The 21,999-nt window shown below is 36.9% G+C and overlaps 1 protein-coding gene across 1 annotated transcript in view; it reads right to left on the reverse strand.

Moving 5' to 3' along the window:
- The window catches only part of TXNDC16 (thioredoxin domain containing 16), a 151,151-nt gene that overhangs the window by 21,889 nt on the left and 107,263 nt on the right, over positions 1 to 21,999 (reverse strand). The window contains exons 11-14 of the mRNA XM_007948332.2: positions 20,918 to 21,061; positions 19,908 to 19,967; positions 13,970 to 14,138; positions 13,496 to 13,632 (exon numbers count right to left, since the gene is read on the reverse strand). Of these exons, the coding sequence (XP_007946523.1) occupies positions 13,496 to 13,632; positions 13,970 to 14,138; positions 19,908 to 19,967; positions 20,918 to 21,061 (510 nt within the window). The remainder of the gene's footprint in view (positions 1 to 13,495; positions 13,633 to 13,969; positions 14,139 to 19,907; positions 19,968 to 20,917; positions 21,062 to 21,999) is intronic.

Raw genomic sequence — 21,999 nt, forward strand, 5'->3', positions numbered from 1 at the left:
ATCAATGGACTTGTTTACTCAAACTACAAGCATTCATTTCATAACACTAGGACAGCTGGTTTGTCTATTCATCCTTGTGTATTGCTTTTTAAAAGTAATCCCTAAATAGCTTGTTTGTAATGATTTTGAAGACATACCTCAAGGGAAAAATGACTTTAAAAATTTTGCCTCCTTTTATCTGATTCCATTAGGTAATCTATCTATGCACAAAAGCCAGAGTTGACTGGGTAAGTTAACGACTCTCCTCAAATACTCTGAAGTTCAAAATTTAGTAATGAAATCGTATTTCATAATATGAAAGACCTTATAAGGACTTGACTATAAGGAGACTCTTTTTCTGAAAAGTTTTGTAAGGAAAAAAGGAAACCTTGTTTCCAATATTTAGAAAATATTGCACATGGTATTGGGTATCTTTTTCTAACATAACATCTACATTGACAATATTCTCGTAAGAAAAACAACCCAGGCTCCCTCTTTGTCCTTTGCAAAGGTGCTAGGGAACTTCCTAACCCTTCTCTTTATCTATAGTCATTGCTCACACTGATCACTCACTGTGGTGCAGGCCCAAATGGCCTGCATACTTATAGGACCACCTTTGCTTTTGAGAAAAGTTTGATCAACAGCAGTTTCATCAAGCTTAACTTTTCAAACTTCAATCTCTTTAGCTTCTCTTGAATTGAAATTAGTCCAAGTCTCTGCTTTGGAGGTTGACTTCCAAGCTGCACCTAAAAACATCACATTCTACTTTTACTGTTAGTGCTTATTATCTATTGGTGACTATAGGCAAAAAGGAGCTCTGATGGTGTAGTGGGTAAGACATTTGGCTGCTAACCAGAAGATCAGCAGCTCAAACCCACCAGCTATTCCATGGCAGGAAGATAAGGCAATTGACTTCCATAAAGATTTACAGCTTTGGAAAACCAATGGGAGCCACTATGAGTCAGAATTGACTCAGAGGCAACGTGTTTTGAGTTTTTTTGGTTTGCATAGGCAAACCACAAGTTATGCAAACCACAAGTCACAAGTTGCAGGTTTTTTTCCTACTGTTAAAGGAATGATCCCATATGCAGTATTTTCTCACTCCTTGTTTTAATCTCTCCTTTTGCTTTATTGCACAATATATTTCTTTTAGCAGCATATTCTATGCACTTACTACTTTTGCACTTATCAGACTCAGTAAACATGCCACAAGTTGAGAAACAATAGTATATTGTAGACTAAAATTACTGTGTATGATGACTAATACCATCTGTTAGAGGACAGAGCTGGCTGACCTTTGGTCTGAGGTGTAACTTTTATTTGTATGTATAAAAGAGTATAAGTAGACAGTTCCTACAAATATTAGTTTTTTTATATATATCCAGTAACATGTATTTCAACTAATTAAAATTTTTAATTAACCAAAGTTAACTCTCCCTTCAACACTCATTCTATACCTATCTCTGTCAATAACTTCAAACAAATAGTGGTTTCTTTGAAATAAACTACAATGAGGGCCTGAAGAGGGTCTGAAATTTTAGAAAAAAAGAGGCCGGACAAAAATGCAGCAGACCATCAAAGCAAAAAACCGATACTTCAATTCAATGTGAATATTTAAACCTTAAAATATTCTCAAACACTTAAGAAATAATGAATAAAAATAAAATTTTATTTTGAATACTCTGAGTATTAAAAATAAGTTATTTCTTTTATAATAAAAGTTACAATTTTATTTATGAATAAAAACATACATCTATTTGGCTTAGTGCAATAACTATGAAAACGCATATGTGAAATGATTACACATGTAAACATAGTAACTTGCTATCAAGCTATCAGAATTATGAAATACACTAACTTCATAATTCCACATAACCAGTATGTGGAATACACTTAGTCTCATATTAGTATTAGACTTTTACCTACACACTCATGCACAAGGCTATTCTGTTTTGTACATACTCTTGTTTTGTTTTGTTTACCAGAAGGGAATCCCATCATTTGTAATAATGTTGGCTTGCCTTAAACACCTAATAAATGCCTCCAAGAGAGATGCCCAATGAAAGAGGCATAGCCAAAAAAAGAGCAAAAAGGAATACAAAGTCAAAGAAAACAGCCTTTTATCTTAATTTTAAATTTATACATCTCTAAATTCTGAGTATGATACCAAAGAATGCACTCATAGTGTTAAAAACAAAGTTCATTCTTTCAGTCATCTACTATAAGCTAGGCTCTATTCTTAACACTGAGAAAGAGAAGTGAACAAGGCAAGCAAGGTAATTTCATATTGTGAGCGGCAGTACAAAAGAAAATAGGACAGCAGAATAAATAATACACCTCCTTACTCACAGACTATCTTGTTATAGGATGTTTTGCATTAACAATGGTAAAAAAAAAAAAAAAACCTACTTAAACAACCTTAAAGCCAGGTAAGGACCCAGAGCCTCTTTCCTGGGCACCAAGTCCTTGATCCCTCCCATTCCACCCCTTCCTGGAATCTTGGAAAGAACAAAGTTAAAGTGGGGAGGGGCACAGTGGGGGGCCTCAGGCCATTAACTTGCACCTGCTCTGCAACCTCAATGAATCCCAGCTCCAGGCTGGGGGCAGAGCTGTGGCTTCCGGGCAGCAGCGAACCTGCAAAATGGTGGAAGAGAGGCATATGTCAGTCACTTATTTGCAGACCCTGAGATTGATCTGCTGTTTGCCTGCTTGGGGTTGCTGGTGAGAGCGGGGGGTGGTCCTAGATGGGTGGGGCAAGAACTCCACAGGGGTTGAGGTAAGGCAGGTCCCATCCTTGCTGCAAATCTTAACTCAATCAACTCTACTGTTGTCGAAAGAGCACAAGCCAACAGACTAGCCCAAAGTAGGGAAGTCACAACACAGTCAAAAGCCCAGAAAAAGGGTAGCTGCAAGGGAGGGAGTAGGCCCTCAGGGGCAGCCTCCAAAATGACTCCTGGAGTCTGAGGAGCTTTTCATCCTGAAGTTTTACATAAAGTTGAGTTTTGCATAATGACCTGGTCCTTGGAACCAAACCATGTCAATAAGTGACATGTAGTGCAAACAGTGTCAAAGAATTTGTTTTTAGGTGCCATGAGTCGTCTCCAACTCATAGTGACCCTATGCACAGCCAAACAGAACACTGCCCCGTCTTGTGCAAGCCTCTCAATCCTTGCTATACCTGAGCCCATCATTGTAGCCACTGTGTCAATCCACATCATTGAGGGCCTTTCTCTTCTTCGTTGACCCTCCATTTTACCAAGCATGATCTCCTTCTCCAGGGAATGGTCCCTTCTGACAACATGAACAAAGTAGGTGAGACGAAGTCTGGCCATCCATCCTCGCTTCCAAGGAGCATTCTGCCTGCACTTCTTCCAGGACAGATTTGTTAGTCCTTTTAGCAGACTGTGGTACTCAGCAATCTTCTCCACCACCACAACTCAAAAGCATCGACTCTTCTTTGGTCTTCCTTATTCATTGTCCAGCTCTCACATGCGTAAGAGGCAATTGAAAGTACCATGGCTTGGGTTAGGCACACCTTACTCTTCAAGGAGACATCTTTGTTCTTCAGCACCTGAAAGAGGTCTTTTGCAGCAGATTGCCCAATGCAATACATCATCTGATGTCTTGACTGCTGCTTCCATTGGTGTTGATTGCAGAACCAAGTAAAATGAAATCCTTGACAATTTCAATCTTTTCTCCATCCACCAATTGTGAGGATTTTTGTTTTCTTTATACTGAGGTATAATCCATAGTTGGGAGCTCTGGTAGCATAGTGCCTAAGGCACTTGACTGCTAACCAGAAGGCTGGCGGTTCAAACCCATCAGCCACTCCTTGGAAGGAAGTTTGGGCAATCTACTTCCGTAGTGATACTGCCTCAGAAACCCAAGGAGGGGTTACTAGGAGTTGGGTCTGACTTGACAGCACATAACAACAACAACAACAACAATCCATACTGCAGACTGTAGTCTGCATACTTCATCAGTAAGTGCTTCAAGTCATCCTCTCTTTCAGCGAGCAAAGTTGTGTCATCTACATATCACAGGTTGTTAATGAGCCTTCCTCCAATCCTGATGCCATGTTCTTCTTCATATAATCCAGCTTCTGGGATTATTTGCTCAGTACACAAGTTGAGTAAGTATGATGAAAGGATACAACCTTGAAGCACGCCCTTCCTAATTTTGAACCAGGCAGTACCCCCCCCCCCGTTGTGTTCAAACAACAGCCTCCTATTACAGGCTCCTCATGAGTACAATCAAGTGCTCTGGAATTCCCATTCTTCTCAATGTTACCCATCATTTGTTATGATCCACACAATCAAATGCTTTTGCACAGTCAATAAAACATAAGTAAACATCTTTCCAGTATTCTCTGCTTTCAGTCAAGATCCATCTGACACCCATAAGGATATCCCTCGTTCCATGTCCTCTTCTGAATCCAGCTTGCATTTCTGGAAACTCTCTGTCAATATACTGCTGCAACCGTCTTCAAATTATCTTCAGTAAGATTTTATTTTCATGTGATATTAAAGATACTGTTAAATAATTTCCACATTCTGTGGGATCACCTTTCTTTGGAATGGGGGTACAAATATGGATCTCTTCTAGTCAGTTGGCCAGGTAGCTGTCTTCCAAATCTCTTGGCATAACCAAATGAGTGCCTCCAGCAGGACATAAGTTTGTTGAAACATCTCAATGGCTATTCCATCAGTTCTTGGAACCTTGTTCTTTGCCAATTCTTTCAATGCAGCTTCGACTTCTTCCTTCAATACCACCAGTTCTTGATCATATGCCACCTCCTGAAATGGAAGAACATTGACTAATTCTTTTTGGTACAATGACTCTGTGTATTCTTTCCATCTTCTTTTGATGCTTCCTGCATCATTCAATATTTTGCCCATAGAATTTTTCAATATTGCAATTCGAGGCTTGAATTTTTTTTTTTTTCCTTAGTTCTTTCAGCTTGAGAAATGCCAAGTATTTTCTTCCCTTTTGGTTTTCTAACTCCAGGTCTCTGCACATTTCATTATAGTAAAATTGGCTTTGTCTGCTTGAGCTGCTCTTTGAAGTCTTCTGTGCAGCTCTTTTAGCTTGTCATTTCTTCCATTTGCTTTAGCTCAAGGGCAAGTTTCAGAGTCTCTTCTGACATCCATTTTGGTCTTTTCTTCCTTTCTTGTCTTTTAATGACCTCTTGCTTTCTTCATGGATGATGTTCTTGATGTCATCCCGTAATTCCTCTGGTTTTTGGTCACTGGTGTTAAATGTATCAAATCTATTCTTTAAATGGTCTCTAAATTCAGGAAGGATATTATCAAGGTCATATATTGGCTCTCGTGGACTTGTTTTAATTGTCTTCAACTTCAACTTGAACTTGCATATTAGCAGTTTATGGTCTGTTCCACAATCAGCTCCTGGCCTTGTTTTGGCTGAAGATATTGAACTTCTCCATCACCTCTTGCCACAGATGTAGTCAATCTGATTCCTGTGTATTCCATCTGGTGAAGTCCAAGTGTATAGTCATTGCTTATGTTGTTGAAAAAGGTATTTGCAATGAATAAGTTACTGGTTTTGCAAAATTCGATCATGCAATCTCCAGCATTATTTCTATCAAAGAAAGCCATGTTTTACAACTACCAGTAATTGTTCTGTTTCCAACTTTTGCATTCCAGTCACCAATGATAATCAACAACATCTTGATTGTACGTTTGGTCAATTTCAGACTGAAAAGGTTGGTAGAAATCTTCCATTTCCTCATCTTTGGCTTTGGTAGTTGGTGCACACATTTGAATAATAGTAGTAATAACTGGTCTTCCTTATAGGCATACAGATATTATCCTATCACTGACAGTGCTGTACTTCAGGACAGATCTTGAAGCACTCTTTGTGACGATGAATACCACACCATTCCTCCGCTATTTGTCATTCCCAGCATAGTAGATCATATGGTTGTTTGATTCAAAATGGCCAAAACCAGTCCAATTTGGCTCACTAATGCCTAGGATATCGATCTTTATACATTCCATTTCATTTTTGACAACTTCCAATTTTCCTAGATTCAGACTTCGTACATTCCATGTTCCAATTATTAATGGATGTTTGCATCTGTTTCTGCTCATTTTGAGTTGTGCCACTTTAGCTAATGGAGGTCCCAAAAGCTATACTCTATCCATATTGTTAAGGTCATCTCTACTCTGAGGAGGCAGCTCTTCCCCAAATTTTGAATGCCTTCCAAACTGATGGGCTCATCTTCTTGCACTCTATCAGACAATGTTTCAGGGCTGTTTATGAAATCTTCCAGTAATATATCAGACAGTGTTTCACTGCTATTCATAAGATTTTCACTGGCCAATTAAACAGAGTTTAATTTTATGGAATAAAATATACCCTCCCTATCTTAAATCTTTAACTCATCAAAATGCTTTTGACTTATATCTTTCTTAAGTGATTCCTATAGCCTTCAAATCATTTTAAGCAAAGAGCCAACATTTGACCCATATGCCTAAGATTTTTTCAAAAAATTGAACCAAAACAAAAATAAAACTCTTCATCAAATAAACACATACTATAAGTATCTAACCTCCTGCCAGGAAGAAATTTGAGAAATTTGGTCTTATGTGTAAAAATGAAGGTCATTTGCCTAAAATGGTGCATGAGGAATTAAAAGAAGAAAGGTATAGCTGTGTATTTAAGTCACAAGGAGGACAGATGAGCTTCCACTGCATCATCAGCCATGGTTACAAAAATAATGTCATTTGGACCATGCTTAGGTGATTATTCATATTACACTGTATACTCCAAGGTTGTACACCTTTTCACCTTTAACCTGCTTATATTTATCTAACTAGTGGCCCTTTTCTTTCAAATGATCTCTGATTCTGATAAACAGAAAATTAAGATTTATAACAGAAAATAATGTTCTACTCTGATAGCTAGACAGAGTCAAAATTAATTGTTAGGTACATTAAAAATAATCTGTTGCTTAAAAGTAGTTTACAAACTATTAAATATTTTTTTCCCTATCTTTATATATATATAACAAGAACACATTCATATTCTGATAGGCTTCTCTGAACAGAAAGGAAAGACATGAAGTTATGGCTTACAGAAAGAGGAATCATGCACATTCCTTCCCTCCAGGAATGCATCTATCATGATGTGTTGGAAATAAAGCTGAAAACTGATCTAGAGTACAGAGTTCCTTTCACTCAAAATCTGAGTACTTAGTTGGAATTTTGCTTGCTGTGACTCTCTTATTAAAAAGGCTTGTGGTAATTATTATGTAAAAAAGAGATGCTAATTAACCTGAGCAAAGAAAGGACCTCTGGTGAAACAGTGGTTAAGGTAGTCAGCTGCTAACCAAAAGGTCAGAGGTTCAAACCCATCAGCTGCTCCTCAGAAGAAAGATGAGGCAGTCTGTTTCCATAAATATTTACAGTCCTGGAAATCCTACAGTGCACTTCTACTCTGCCTTATAGGTTCACTATAAATCAGAACTGACCCAAAAGCAGTGGCTTGGGTGGAACAAAGATTCCCAGCCCAACAGTTATTTACTGAGTGCCTACTATGTATCAGATACTATTCTGGGTACTACGGAAACCCCAAGGAACAAAAGAGACAAAGATCTCTGCCCTCAGGGAACTCACATTATATTGATCTTCAAACTGTTAGACTCTATATCAACCATGTATGAACAACAATCAACATCTGATACAAAGTAAGTGCTCAATGAATGTTATTTTATTATAGCTAGATTTTATTAATAATAAATAAATATATATATAAATGCTAATGAATTAATAATAGCTTTTATTAGACCTTTTTTTTTCAATCAATCAATATGTGTTGAGAGAATCAGACTCAATTGGCCAATAAAATACATAAAAATCTTATTCCACAACCTACATTGCTGAGTAGTGACTGGGGTCTTAAAAGCTTTTAAGTGGCCATCTAAGATGCAGCTAATGGTCTCCTATCACTGGAAGCGAAGAAGAGTACAAAAAACCAAGGGTACTTGGAAGCAATCAGCCCTAGCACATGATGGACCTCGAGACCAGAATAACTAGATGGTGCCTGGCGACCAATGCCAGCTACTCAGGAAAGGATCAAAACTGGAGATCCTGGATAGAGTGGGAGGAAAAATGAGGAACAAAATCCAAAAACACAATAATGACCAGAATTACTAGTTGGATGGATTTTGGTGGGACCCCTAATATTATAGCCCTGGGATACACTCTGGGCCTGGAATAAAACTCACTCCAAGGGGCTGGCTCTTAGCCCAATAGTAAGTAAGACGTACATGTAGACCACTCAACCCAGGGTGACACACCAACATACTCTATGGAGATGCATCCTTTGGGAGCAATCAACCACAGGGCACCAGAGGGGCACACAGGAGTGCATAACTATGAGGAGCACCAGGAGTGGGGAGGGGGTTTGTGGGAAGGGAGGGGAGGAGAGTGGGTTACAGTTGGGGATGGTAAATGGGGAGTGAAACCAAATGTACACGAAATGTTGAATGTAAAACAAACTCTGTAAACTTGCACCTAAAATACAATAAAATAAATAAATAAGGGAAAAGAGGGAAAAAATAAATAAATAGATAGATGTTGAAAGTCTAGCTATTACAATGTGAAAGTCTGCAAAAAAAATAAAAGCATACAAGCAAACAAAAAGTCAACAAGAACTAATAACTGACTGAAAAGTTTGGAAATAATCAATCAACCCAGTACAATGATAAAAAGAAGCATCCTATCCAGACAGCATTCTGATACACCAGAACTACTTTTATATACTATAACTTAACATTATGTGTTTGGCTTTTGTTGAGAAATAATTACATGTAAATCTTATCTTCATTGTTTTAGACATGCGATTGAGTACACTGTTCCTGTGTATGTTAATACCCTATTCAAAAACTTACTAGAAATTCCTCTCAGCATTTACAATCAGTAAAAAATTTTCCCTATGGGTAAATCAGCATCCTAGCCTGTATGTTGCCATTTATTATATATAAAAGACAACAAATTCGCCTATTTGTAATTGGTACCAGATTGCTTGGGACAAAGTTTTATAACGAACTATATACGATGCTTTCTACATTTCCTAGCATAATTATCACCCACTCTTTTATTGCCTCTTTTCCTGGTTTTAATGATTTTATTGTATTTACACATTTCATTATCTGAAAACTTAAAATATTTTTGGCAGGAGTCCCAGAATAAATAATAAATGAGAACTTCAGAGCACCAGGCACCTGAGGTAAATGGCAAAGTCAATACTGAGAGCAAAATGTTAGAAAAAGCTAGTTGGAAGAATAAAATAGACTCACTCACTTCATTTTTTTCCCCCTGAATTAAAAGGATAATAGCAGAAAACTATGAAGAACTGGACTCCAACAAATTTGAAAACATAGAAGAAATAGACAAATTTCAAGAAACACACATTTGCCTAAACTAACATAGACTAAGGCAGAACATTTGAACAGGCCCATAACAGAAGGAGAAATTGAACAGGTCATAAAAAAAAAAAAAATTCCTAACCAAAAAAAAAATTCTGGCACAGATGGCTTCACTGGAGAATTCTACCAAACATTCAGAGAAGAGCTGACACCAATCTTACTCAAACTATTACAGAACATAGAAAAGGATAGAATACTCCCAAATTAATTTTATGCAGCAAGCATAACCCTGATACCAAAACTAGGAAAAGACACCACTAAAAAGAGAAATTACAGATCAATATCCTTCATGAGTATCTTCAACAAAATCCTAGCCAATAGAATCTAACACTACATTAAAAAATAATAGGAATACATCCTGACTAAGTGAGGTTCATACCAAGTATGCAGGGATGGTTCAACAACAGAAAAACAATCAACTTTATCCATCACATAATTAAAACAAAGGAAGAACACCACAAGATCCTGTCAATTGATGCAGAATAGGTATCTGATGAAACTCAACACCCATTCCTGACAAATACTGTCAGAAAAATAGGAATACAAGGGAAATTCCTTTAACATAATTAAGGGCATATAAGTAAAACCAATAGCCAATATTATTCTCAATGGAGAGAAAATGAAAGCATTCCCCTTGAGAATAGGAATCAGAAAAGGATGCCCTCTATCATGATAACTATTCAACACTATATTGGAAGTCCTAGCCAGGGCAATAAGGCAAGAAAGAAAAATGAAAGCCATCCAAGTTGGCAAAAAAAAGAAGTAAAACTATCTCTATTTGCATATGATACAATCCTATACAGAGAAAACCCAAGAGACTCAGCAAGAAAACTACTGTAACTAATTGAAAGATTTAACAAAGTGGCATGATACAAGATCAACATACACAAATCAGCTGGATTCCTCTACCTCAACAAAGAGTGTCTGAAAAGAAGGAAAACAATACCATTTACAATAGCTACCAAAAAGAGAAAATACTTAGGAATAAATCTTACCAGGGACACAAAAGACCTACACAAAAAACTACAAAACACTACTACTACCAAAAAATCGTTGAGACACTTACATAAATAGAAGAACATTTCCATGCTGATGGATAAGACTGAACATTGTGAAAATGTCACTATTACCCAAAGTAATCTATAGATTGGATGAATTGCTGATTCAGATTCTGTCAATATTCTTTAAAGTCATGGAAAAATTAATCACTAATTTACATGAAAAGGAAAGAGCTCAGACAAACAATGCACTGCTGAAAAACAAAGAGGTCTCATACTTTTTGAGCTCAAAACCTACCACAGAGTCATGGTAGTCAAAACCATGGTAGTTCAACCCTGGTATTGGTACAACGACAGTCACACAGATCAGTGGAACAGAACTAAGAACTCAGAAATAGCTCCATCCACGTATGGGCAGCTAATCTTTGACAGAAGGCTGAAACCCATTAAATAGAGAAGTGATAGTCTCTTTAACAAATGGTGCTGGCAAAACTGGATATCCACTTACAGAAAAAGGAAACAAGAGCCATACCTCACACTCCATATACAAAAGTGAACTCAAGACGGATCAAAGACCTATATGTAAAACTTAAAACTATGTTGTTGTTGTTGTTGTTGTTAAGTGCCATCGAGTCGTTTCCGACTCATAGCGACCCCATGCACAGCAGAACGAAACACTGCCCAATCCCGTGCCAGCCCCACAATCCCTGCTATACTTGAGCTCATCATTGCAGCCACCGTATCAATCCATCTCGTTGAAGGCCTCCCCCTCTTTCGTCGACCCTCCACCCTACCAAGCATGACATCCTTCTCCAGGACCAAAATAGGTGAGACGAAGTCTGGCCATTCTTGCTTCCAAGGAGCATTCTGGCTGCACTTCCTCCAGGACAGATCTGTTAGTTCTTTTAGCAGTCCATGGTACTTTCAGCATTCTTCGCCAGCACCACAACTCAAAAGCATCAACTCTTCTTCGGTCTTCCTTATTCATTGTCCAGCTCTCACATGCATACGAGGCAATTGGAAATATCATGGCTTGTGTCAGGCGCACCTTAGTCCTCAAGGAGATATCCTTGCTTCTCAGCACTTGAAACAGTTCCTTCGCAGTTGACTTTCCCAATGCTACACGTCATCTAATGTCCTGACTGCTCCTTCCGTTGGCATCGATTGTAGAACCAAGCAATGTGAATTCCTTGACAACCTCAATCTTCTCTCCATTTATTGTGATGCTGCTCATTGGTCCAGTTGTGAGGATTTTTGTTTTCTTTATATTGAGACATAATCCAATATAAACTTAAAACTATAAATGTCACTAAAGAAATAATAGGGCCAAACGTAGGGGCTCCAATTTATGGCATAAGTAGACTATCAAACATAACCCAAAAGGCACAAACAGCAGAATATAATCACATAGGACAAATATTATATAAGTCTACTATTACAAAAAGTCATGGAAAGGTTTACACACAGCGAGAAACATTCTTTGATGGTTACAAGGGAGGGGAAGGAAAATTGCTAGCTAAGAGACATGCACTGATTTGGGTGAATGAAAGACAATTAACTAAAAGTAGGTGACTAGCAGACTATCACTAAGGAAAATGAATACATGGAGAGGTCCACAAGAGGTATAGACCATAAATGTAAACACATTTACACACACAATACTGCATCACCAATAATAAATATTAGGCTATGAGTAGATACATAGTTAGACAGGCAAAACAATCAGGTATGGGTAGGCAAACAGGACTAAACCCATGACCATATATAAGTTTGGCAGATAATTATCTCTACATGTACTATAAAAATGTCCATTTTTACAATACAGTTAGCAGGGGGGCAAAGTTATGATAACTTCTTAGCCACAAACAAATAGCTTGAGGGAGTAAGTCACTGGCCTGTGGGCTCAGGACCATAGCTGCAGAGGACATCAAGCTCAATTGGTAATAACATAATACACAAAACCATTGTTCTACATCCTACTTGAGGAGTGGTGACTGGGGTCTTAAAAGCTTTCAAGCAGCCATGTAAATGCAACTATTGGTCTTTCTTCATTCACAGCAAAGAAGAGTAAGGAAAACCAAAGATGCACGGAAATTAGCCCAAGGGACTAGTGGACCTGAGAAACGTGCTCCTGAGAGACACACGCTGCTGAGAAAGAGACACCAAGAGACATGCATTGCTGAGAGAAAGACACCAAGAAACACCCACTGCTGGGAGAGAGACTGAGAGAGACTGTTGGCTGAGAGAGGGCAGGGTGAGAGAGACTGAGCATGTTCCTGAACTTGAATTGTAGCCTGGTGCTTCCCTAATACACCCCATAATCTATGAGTTCTGTGTGGCCACCACAGCAAATTATTGAACCCAGCATAGAGGTGCTGGGTGCTGCAGGAGGAACAATTTGTGTCAGGGTTGGTGAAAGGGCTGGAGAGAGGGCACCTCAACTTATATGACCCTAAGACAAGAAGAACTAGATAGTGCCCAGCCACCACTGCCAACCACTCTGAAAGGGATCAAAATAGAAGATTCTGGACAGAGTCGGAGAAAAATGTGGAACAAAACTCAAAATCATAAAAAAGACCAGACTTATGGGTCTGATAAAGACAGGTGGTACTCCTGAGACTATGGCCCCTAGTCACACTTCGGGCCTGGAAAAGAATCATTCCCATGGCTCAACTTTAGCCAAACAACTGACAGGCCTATGAGATGAACAATTACACCAGAGAGGTATGCACTCCTTAGAACAATCAATCAGATTAATGGGATGGCATTTGCACAGGGATAAGCTCAGAAGACAAGAATGCACTGATAGGAAAGAAAGACACAGGAAAAAGGTGACCACATGGAGGAAGTAGGAAGAGAGCTATTACACTGTGGGGATTGCAATCAATGTCACAAAACAAAATGTGTGTGAACTGATGAATAGAAAATGAATTTGCTCTGTAAACTTTCATCCAAATCACAATAAAAAGTTTAAAAAAATAAAGATATTTGTTCTTTTTTTAAAGTAGCTAACCACAAATTTATAACTATATATTGTATAATTTAAAAGCTCAACTCTTCTTACCTGCTGTCATAGTTGGGCTAAATACTCCCAGTACTGACACATTAGAATAGGAAATCAGATCTTTATATAGTTTCCCACTTAAATATTCTTCTGCTTCTTGGACAGATGTTATATTCACTGGACATGAAATCCTGTTGCTGAATGAATATATGACTACATTCAAAATCAAATTTTAAAGATTGTTCAGCTTGTAAAAAAAAAGTACTGAACTTAGCAAACAATACAAATAAACTAAACATCTGACAAAATAAAGACAATTAAATACAATTCTTAAAAAATATCCTCATTAAACACAATTATTACTATCTTCTTAAAAATGATGGAATGTGGCTAGCTCTCTTCATCAATCTTTATTCCATCTCAATTCTAGAATCTCTCTTAACCCATTCTAAGTTCATAAATAAATTATGGGAATTAGTTTAATTTTATAGCTCTAAAATTATTAAATATCTTCTAGTGAAGTTGAATACTTACAGCTGGATAAATCTTAGAAGATCTTCAGTTCCTAGCATACCAGCATAAGATATTGGGTCCTCACCTTCCTTGTACATCTTTACAAGAGGAAATTCAGTAACATTTTCCTTAGTACATATGTCAGACCAATCTCCACAGTTTACTCTACAAAGTAACATACTGGATGAGCCTAAATGAAAGGAAAAGGTACCCTATGTAGATATTAACATAGACATTTAGTTGCTTACAATTTAAGTATTCCTTAAAAAACAACAATCATCAGAAAAGAATATTACGATATTGCAGTGTAGTAAATTATGTGGTATGGCTTTTCTAGCCGTAAGTCTTTGTAAACTCAGTGGTGGAATTGCCATGAGCAACTGAGGAGCTCCTGATTGTTAAAGTTATCCACCTGAGGTATTTCTGTTGAGAGTGGCACAAAGCAATGTTCTGGGAAGTTCACTCTCTCTCAGGTGCTTAGAATTCTGATGTTATGATTGGTTAGTTTGGCCACTCTGCCAGGCTCAAAAGGAGCCCTCCTAGAGGCAGAAAAAGTCTTTCTGACTGTTGGCTGAGAAGGACGTGCTGCTGAGAGAAACATGCTCCTGAGAGACACACGCTGCTGAGAAAGAGACACCAAGAGACATGCATTGCTGAGAGAAAGACACCAAGAAACACCCACTGCTGGGAGAGAGACTGAGAGAGACTGTTGGCTGAGAGAGGGCAGGCTGAGAGAGACTGAGCATGTTCCTGAACTTGAATTGTAGCCTGGTACTTCCCTAATAAACCCCATAATCTGTCAGTTCTGTGTGGCCACCGCAGCAAATTACTGAACCCAGCAGAGAGATGTTGGGTGCTGCAGGAGGAACAGCTGGTGTCAGGGTTGGTGAAAGGGCTGGGGAGAGGCAGCATGTCTGGCCTCGTAGGAATAGGCCTTGGGCTGCTGCTGATGGTTGTGTTGTCCTCTTATGGGGTTAGAGGAGGTCAGAAGATCCGGCTTCCTTGCCCCTTTGACAGATATCCTCTGTATAACATAATAATCCTAATTTAAAAGAATATGCAAGTACCAAATATTTGTGATATAAATTTCACTACAGAATTATTAGATCTTTTAATTAATTTCAATTAAATACTCAAATTTTTAAGAACCATGTGATACCTGCAGAATAAGAAAAAGCAATCAGAATGCTTGTAATAAAATCCTCCTTCAATACTGGGCAAATATCATATTAGTTCAGTATTGTAAAAAGTCAAAGAATGGTTTATATATGGAAGGAAACTTTCTTTGTCAGTTATCACAGGGGGGAGAGGAGGGGAGGGAACACTGCAAAAAAAAAAAAATCCTCCTTCTGTACCAAGTTCTCTGAAACATATAATGCATTCAGTTAGAAAATAATATTGCTTAGTAAAGGAGCCCTAGTGGTGCAGTGGTTAAAGCTCTTAGCTGCTAACTGAAACTTGGTGGTTCAAACCCACCAGCTGCTCTATGGAAGAAAGATGTGGCCCTCTACTTCTGTAAAGATCTATAGACATGGAAACTCTACTGGCAATTCTACTCTGCCTTTAGGGTTGCTATGAGTTGGATCTGACTTGACGGCAGTGGGTAGGGATGCTTAGTAGTTCAATGACAATTACTAAGAGCTCCTAAAACTATAATAAACCAAAGAAATCAAGCAAATGAAGTCTGTAACTTCATTCTTACTTATGTCCATAAATAATTTTTCTGAAAGATTGCAACACTGAATATTTTTATTTTTTAAAGAAGGAAACTAATCTTTATATTACTATTGTTGTTGTTGTTGTTGTTATGTGCCGTCGAGTCAAACCCGACTCATAGCGACCCCTCCTTGGGTTTCCGAGGCAGTATCACTACAGAAGTAGGATTGCCCAACCTTCCTTCCGAGGAGTGGCTGGTGGGTTAGCAGGCAAGTGTCTTAAGACACTATGGTACCAGAGCTCCCTTATATTACTGTACAACAGTACATATCATTATGTTACTATATATTTCAGGAATTGGACTTTCCCATTTCTGAGTTTACTGGTGTCTAAATATTATTTATTTTCAGCCTAAGAAAACTCACAGTGAAATCACAAACAGAAATGCCTACTTATTCTATAATAAAACATATAAATTTCTGGGTAAATCCTTATGTAGAAATCAGGGCTTCAAACCAATTAGAACTGGTTCAGTCATGGCCAATTAAGCAAAACCAGGACAGACTCAAATTTTTAAAATGTGGGTGATCTGGAATGTTAACCAGAATTGAAAAAATTATTGATTGAAACACTGGAATGGAAGGCTTGGAAGAATTGTAATGAGCCCTTTCAGGAGCCTGCTGTGTGACACTGGATTACTGACAGGACTGTGGAGAGTGGCATACAATCAAAGCACCATGGTTGGCTGCCATCTTTGAGCTGAGTATTCGGTTTCTGCTTCTACTGGTCAAGAGATTTGGTTGCTCTGCAAGCACACTGCCCTTGTTCTCTAAGAGAAAGATTCAGTTTCTAACAGCATGTGGACCAGTAATTTTTCCCATTTTGGTTAGCATTCTGGTTCACCACATTTTAAAAATTTGGGTCCATTCTGGTGTTGCTTCATCAGCTATGGTTAAACCAGGCTGAACCTGTTCAAGGCCTTGGTAAAAAGAGACCAAAAACCAAATACAACAAACACTATATACAACTTTGCTACTCAAAGGAAGGAATAAATTACAATAAAAAATAAACTTTAAAATGACATTAAGTCAAAGAAGGGATCTTTATATATCAATTTAGGATATAGCCTAATTGTAACCTAACCAGATGATTTATAATTGTGAAATGTAGTATTTTAATATTTTATCACTAAGAGTTTTTAATACTGAAACTCATTTTTGTATTTGAAAAGATTCTGATTATAGCTCATGGATGTAATAATTTATGACTTTAGATTTAATGTTAAGTGTTTGATAATATAGGTAGAGTCTAGTCTGTCTTATTTACTACTGTATCTCCAGTGCCCAGCACAATGTGTTACGTAATACATACCTAATTAAAATGTATGGCACGTACACTGATATTTCTTCATAAACACATTTAAAATTTTTACACTAAGGTATGTTAACATCTGAATATTATATGAGTATTTTTATAAATGAAGAGAAATTCTTATTTCTTTCCAAAATCAGATATGCTAAATGACTTCTCTACAAAGTGCTCCTATCCTTTATTTTAATTGTTTAGTCAATAAATACTCGGTGATGTTTGTTTTTGCAGAGTACTATGTATATACTGCTAACCAAGTATGGAATCCAGTGCAATTAGAGATACAGTTCTTTTCCTTTAATAAGTATCCTCACATAACCCACTGCTAAAATGTTTATTATTATTTCTTTGTTCCTACAGTCCAAGTTGAAAACATTGATGCTATCTTTAAAACTAAAAATAGAACCCTGATATCTTTTATTAAATGTTATAAGGCTACTTATACTGAAGTTATCACTTTGAAAGATTTATTTCCTTTCCTGTATAATAGTTTCCATATTCAATCGTGTTTCAGTAGAAAAAGTTAGTATTCTAAGACTCCTATAGCATTATATCCCACATATTTATCAATCTTAAATAAGGTTCCTAACATAAAGGAAAAAAAAATGTATTTTAGATACAAATACGTAAGTATAAAAACTTGACATTTGCTGCCACCTTGTGACTGAGTAAACTCGTCACCATCCTGGATTAGGATAATAAAATGTTTTTTTCCTGAGAAATCAAACATGACAAACAGATTATAGGCCTAACTGCCCAAAGTATTAGAAAAGTTTCCTAATTTGAAAGTTATAGAACAGGCTTCAACATATATACAAAATATTATAGTTACCTATACTAAGCACCTTTGCATTAAACCCCCTGAACTTCTAAAATAGTCCATTTATCTGATATCTAATTACTGAGAGGGCTGTTTTTCATTAAAAAATACATTGAATGAAAATCAAAGTAAGTCCTGAGTTACTTATCTGCTTTTTCACTCTACAAACACGTACAACTTAGAGGCCTTTCATTGAGGAGGCAGGCAGTCTCTCTGGCCATTTAATAGAAAATAAAGTAAGTAAATCTTTTTCTATTCTTAAACAGTATCTAACTAAATACGTGGAAGTGGGAATCAGAGAATTAATTCTATTATTCAAGGATATTACTATTTCATTATGGTTTGTATGTTCCCTTCTTTTCCTTTTTTCTACTTATGCCAATGAAGTTGGAGAACCTTAAAAAAAAAAAAAGAATCTTAAATTTTTTCATAACTTTCAACTATAAAAGACAGCCTAAAAGAGAACAGCAAGAATTGTTTTAAAAGAAAAAAAAAAAGATTCAAGATTACAGTATCTACAGACTTAATCACTCTTTCACTTAGTAATGAAATAATAATAATAAAAACTACATCAAATGTGATTGGGAAATGAATAAAAATCAGTCCTAAACTCTATTTTAGAATCTCTGATGTTTTAATGACTATAAAACATGTATTATTTAAAGTTCGCTTCATAGAATTAATTTCTTGAGTTCACAAAAAGTCCTTTCTGTATAAATAACATGTACACCAAAAGTTAGTTCTTTAAAACCAATACAGATTTTTCCATTAGAAAAAACAAAAAGTCATTATACTCTATTAGTTTACTGATTTATTCAACAACTGTTTTTTAAAAAAAATGAACAGATATTCTAAAACATAAGACAATATGCTTGCTTTAAAAAAAAAAATGAACAGATATTCAAAACTTAAGACAATATGCTTAGTCCAGTGAGTCAGGTATAAGGCACATGACCTGCCCATCAAGAACTTACAAAATAATGAAAGAGCCTATAAGCAATTACCCCCAAAAGGTGGTAGAGACAGTCCCAGAGTAGCCAAGAATAAGTCTATTTAATCATAGTAACTTCTATTTACAAGAAAAACAAAGTAGGAGAAAACCACATATTGGATACAAAGCCTAATACATTCTGTCTGATTACAAAATATTATGTACATCTTATCCACCATATCTCTCTTACTAATAGGCCTCCCTAGTTTTGTTATGTCTTTGCTAAGATGATGGCATAGACATTTTAAGTCCATTCCTTGAATACTTTTTTTTCGGGCTGTCACTGGGAGAGGTTTCATAAAATAACTAAAATAAAAAGCTCCTGGCTACTGAGAAATATCCTAGGCTATAAGGAGCCAACTATAGGTTCAAGAACACTAGAATCTTGGATCTTTCATTAGACTACAAGTGCTGTAGGAGACTGGGTCTCGTCTATCTTTTTATCTCCAGCAGCTATTAGTAACAGACACAGAACAGACACTAAATGTTTACCAAGCATATGGATTTAGCCAAAAAGGCCATCTATTGGATTTACTATGCAGCCACAGGTACCTACTACATGGACTCTCTTATTTTCTAGTACAGTCTGTTCCATGAAGACAAGTCAATGTTTTTGAGTATTTTTGAGACTTTTAGTTCATTAGCAGTTCAAATCCACCAGCCACTCTGAGGAAGAAAGAAGAGGAAGTCTGCTTCCATAAAGATTTACAGCCTTAAAAACCCTACAGGTCAGGTCAGTTCTGTCCTACAGGGTTTTTATGAGTTGGAATTGGCTTCATGGCACTGATTTAGCAGTGGGTAGTTCATTAAATAGGAGATCTGGTAGCGTAGTGCCTAAGGCACTTGACTGCTAACCAGAGGCTGGCAGTTCGAACGCACCAGCCACTTCTCAGAAGGAAGATGGGGCAATCTACTTCCGTAGTGATACTGCCTGGGAAACCCAAGGAGGGGTCACTATGAGTCGGGTCTGACTCAAAGGTACATAACAACAATAGTTCATTAAATTAACCTTAGAGACACAATCATAATAACCTGAACTTTTATGTAGATTTTTAGATCGTTAGCACCACACAGTGTTTTAGAAATAGCTACATCTCTGTATCAAGAAAATATGTACAGAATACCTTTCAATTCAATTGCCACATCAATATATGACTGCAGAAACGCCATGGATACTGGTTCCCCTACATTAAAGTAAAAAAAAAAAAATCAGCAGATATTATAACATGCATATACTTAACATGCATATATATATATTTTATATATATATATCATACAACATACTACGTCATTATATGACATAAATTTGAGGTTTTCCAAAATTGTTACTTCTTAAAAATAAACATCCTAGCATACAGCACTCAAAAACTTATAAACAGTTACAAATAAAACTAATTTTCTGCATGCATACTGTAAAAAATATAGTTGAATGACTATTATTTGAATAAAAAAGAAATATGTTGCTGTTGTTAGCTTCTGTTGAGATGGTTCATGATTCATGGTGACTCCATATTCAACAAAATGTAACATCACCTGGTCCTAAACCATCCCCCCATCGGCTGCTAATCAGACATGTTTGCAACGTGGTATGTTCTGATCCATAGGGTTTTCACTGGTTGATTTTTGGAAGTAAGTTGCCAGGTCTTTCTTCCCAGTCCATCTTAGTTTGCAAGCTCCACTAAAACCTCTTCAGCATCATGGCAACTGGAAGCCTCCAGAGACAGACAAGAGGCAGCTGGACATAAGGTGCATTGCCCGGAAAACAATTTGGGGTCCCTCTCATGGAAGGTGAGAATTCTATCACCGAACCACCAACGCCTAACAAAATGTAACATATTTCCTATAAAGCTACAAGAACTGTTAGTATATTAAAATCATTACCTTGAATGACAAAATTTTCTATATTACTTAGCCAAACATCCAGTTAATCATTACCCTTCAATGTGTAAATCAGTTTTACAACCCCAGATCAGTCTGAAGAAAACACTTCAACTTGTGCAGTCTATCTGGGACATATGAAAGCTGTCATATATCACATGAACAAGCAAAATATACAATGCAAAAATAAAATCTGTCTACTTTAAATGTTCTAGTACATTAGTATAAATCTTCCCATCTAAATGCTCATACTCACAACCAGCATAGAAGAGCACGATGCTGTCAGAAGACATTACTGTCGTGTTAAATGTCTCTTCTGTTAATTCCACTGTGAGTTCCAAAGGTAATTGTCTTTTTCTGTCTCTATAAACAGTTTCAGCTACTTCATCATCTTGAGTATCTGAAATGTTTGAAAAGGAATTAAATATAAAAGTATAATCCAAAATATTTAAGCTTTTCTCACAGGCAAGCATATAACAATTTGGTACTTCTGAATTCACAGTATCCTAATAGTTAAAATGCATGATATCTAGCAAACTTTCTAGTTGCTTGGCTTCCTATCTTAAATGCTGTACTTTTTTTCTGATCCAGAAAATGTACTAAAACAAACAAACAAAAAAAAACCTCATTGCCGTCTAGTCGGATTTGACTCATAGCGACCCCTCCTTGGGTTTCTGAGGCATTGTCACTACGGAAGTAGACTGCCCAACCTTCCTTCCAAGGAGTGGCTGGTGGGTTTGAACCGCCAGCCTTCTGGTTAGCAATCAAAATGCCTTAGGCACAACTCCACCAGAGCTCCTAGAAAATGTACAGTGTTAATTCCAGAAACAACAATTTAAATTCATTCTATAAATATGAATAGTCCTGTTTTGTTTCTAATAAATATATTTACAATCCAAAAAATGGTTTTACTGTACACATTTGATAGCATATATTTAGCCTTTACTACATGCTAGGCACTGTGACAAGCCTTAGGGTAAGTGGTAAACTAAATAGACAAAGTTCGTGACCAATGGAGCTTCTACCAATGGAGAACACAAAAAAAATTATAAAATAAACTAATCACTGAATAAATACATAATTACAAATTGTGATAAGTTGTGAAGAAATGTAAAGGATATAGTGAGAGATTATAACAGGGAGAATTAGAATGGGAAGCCAAGTTTTACCAGGAAGAAAATTTTAAAAAGTGTTTAAGGCAGAGAATAACATATGCAAAGACTCTGACACTAGGCACTGAGGGAAGTTGACCTAACTTGACTAAAACAACATGCAGTAGAAGGAATAAAAACAAGTAAAAATGTTAAGAGTTCCGGCAAGATGGCAGACTAGGCAGAA

This window comes from Orycteropus afer, unplaced genomic scaffold (assembly GCF_000298275.1).
Source record: "Orycteropus afer afer isolate SDZICR_OR568_19922 unplaced genomic scaffold, OryAfe1.0 scaffold00214, whole genome shotgun sequence".
Classification (NCBI taxonomy): domain Eukaryota; kingdom Metazoa; phylum Chordata; class Mammalia; order Tubulidentata; family Orycteropodidae; genus Orycteropus; species Orycteropus afer.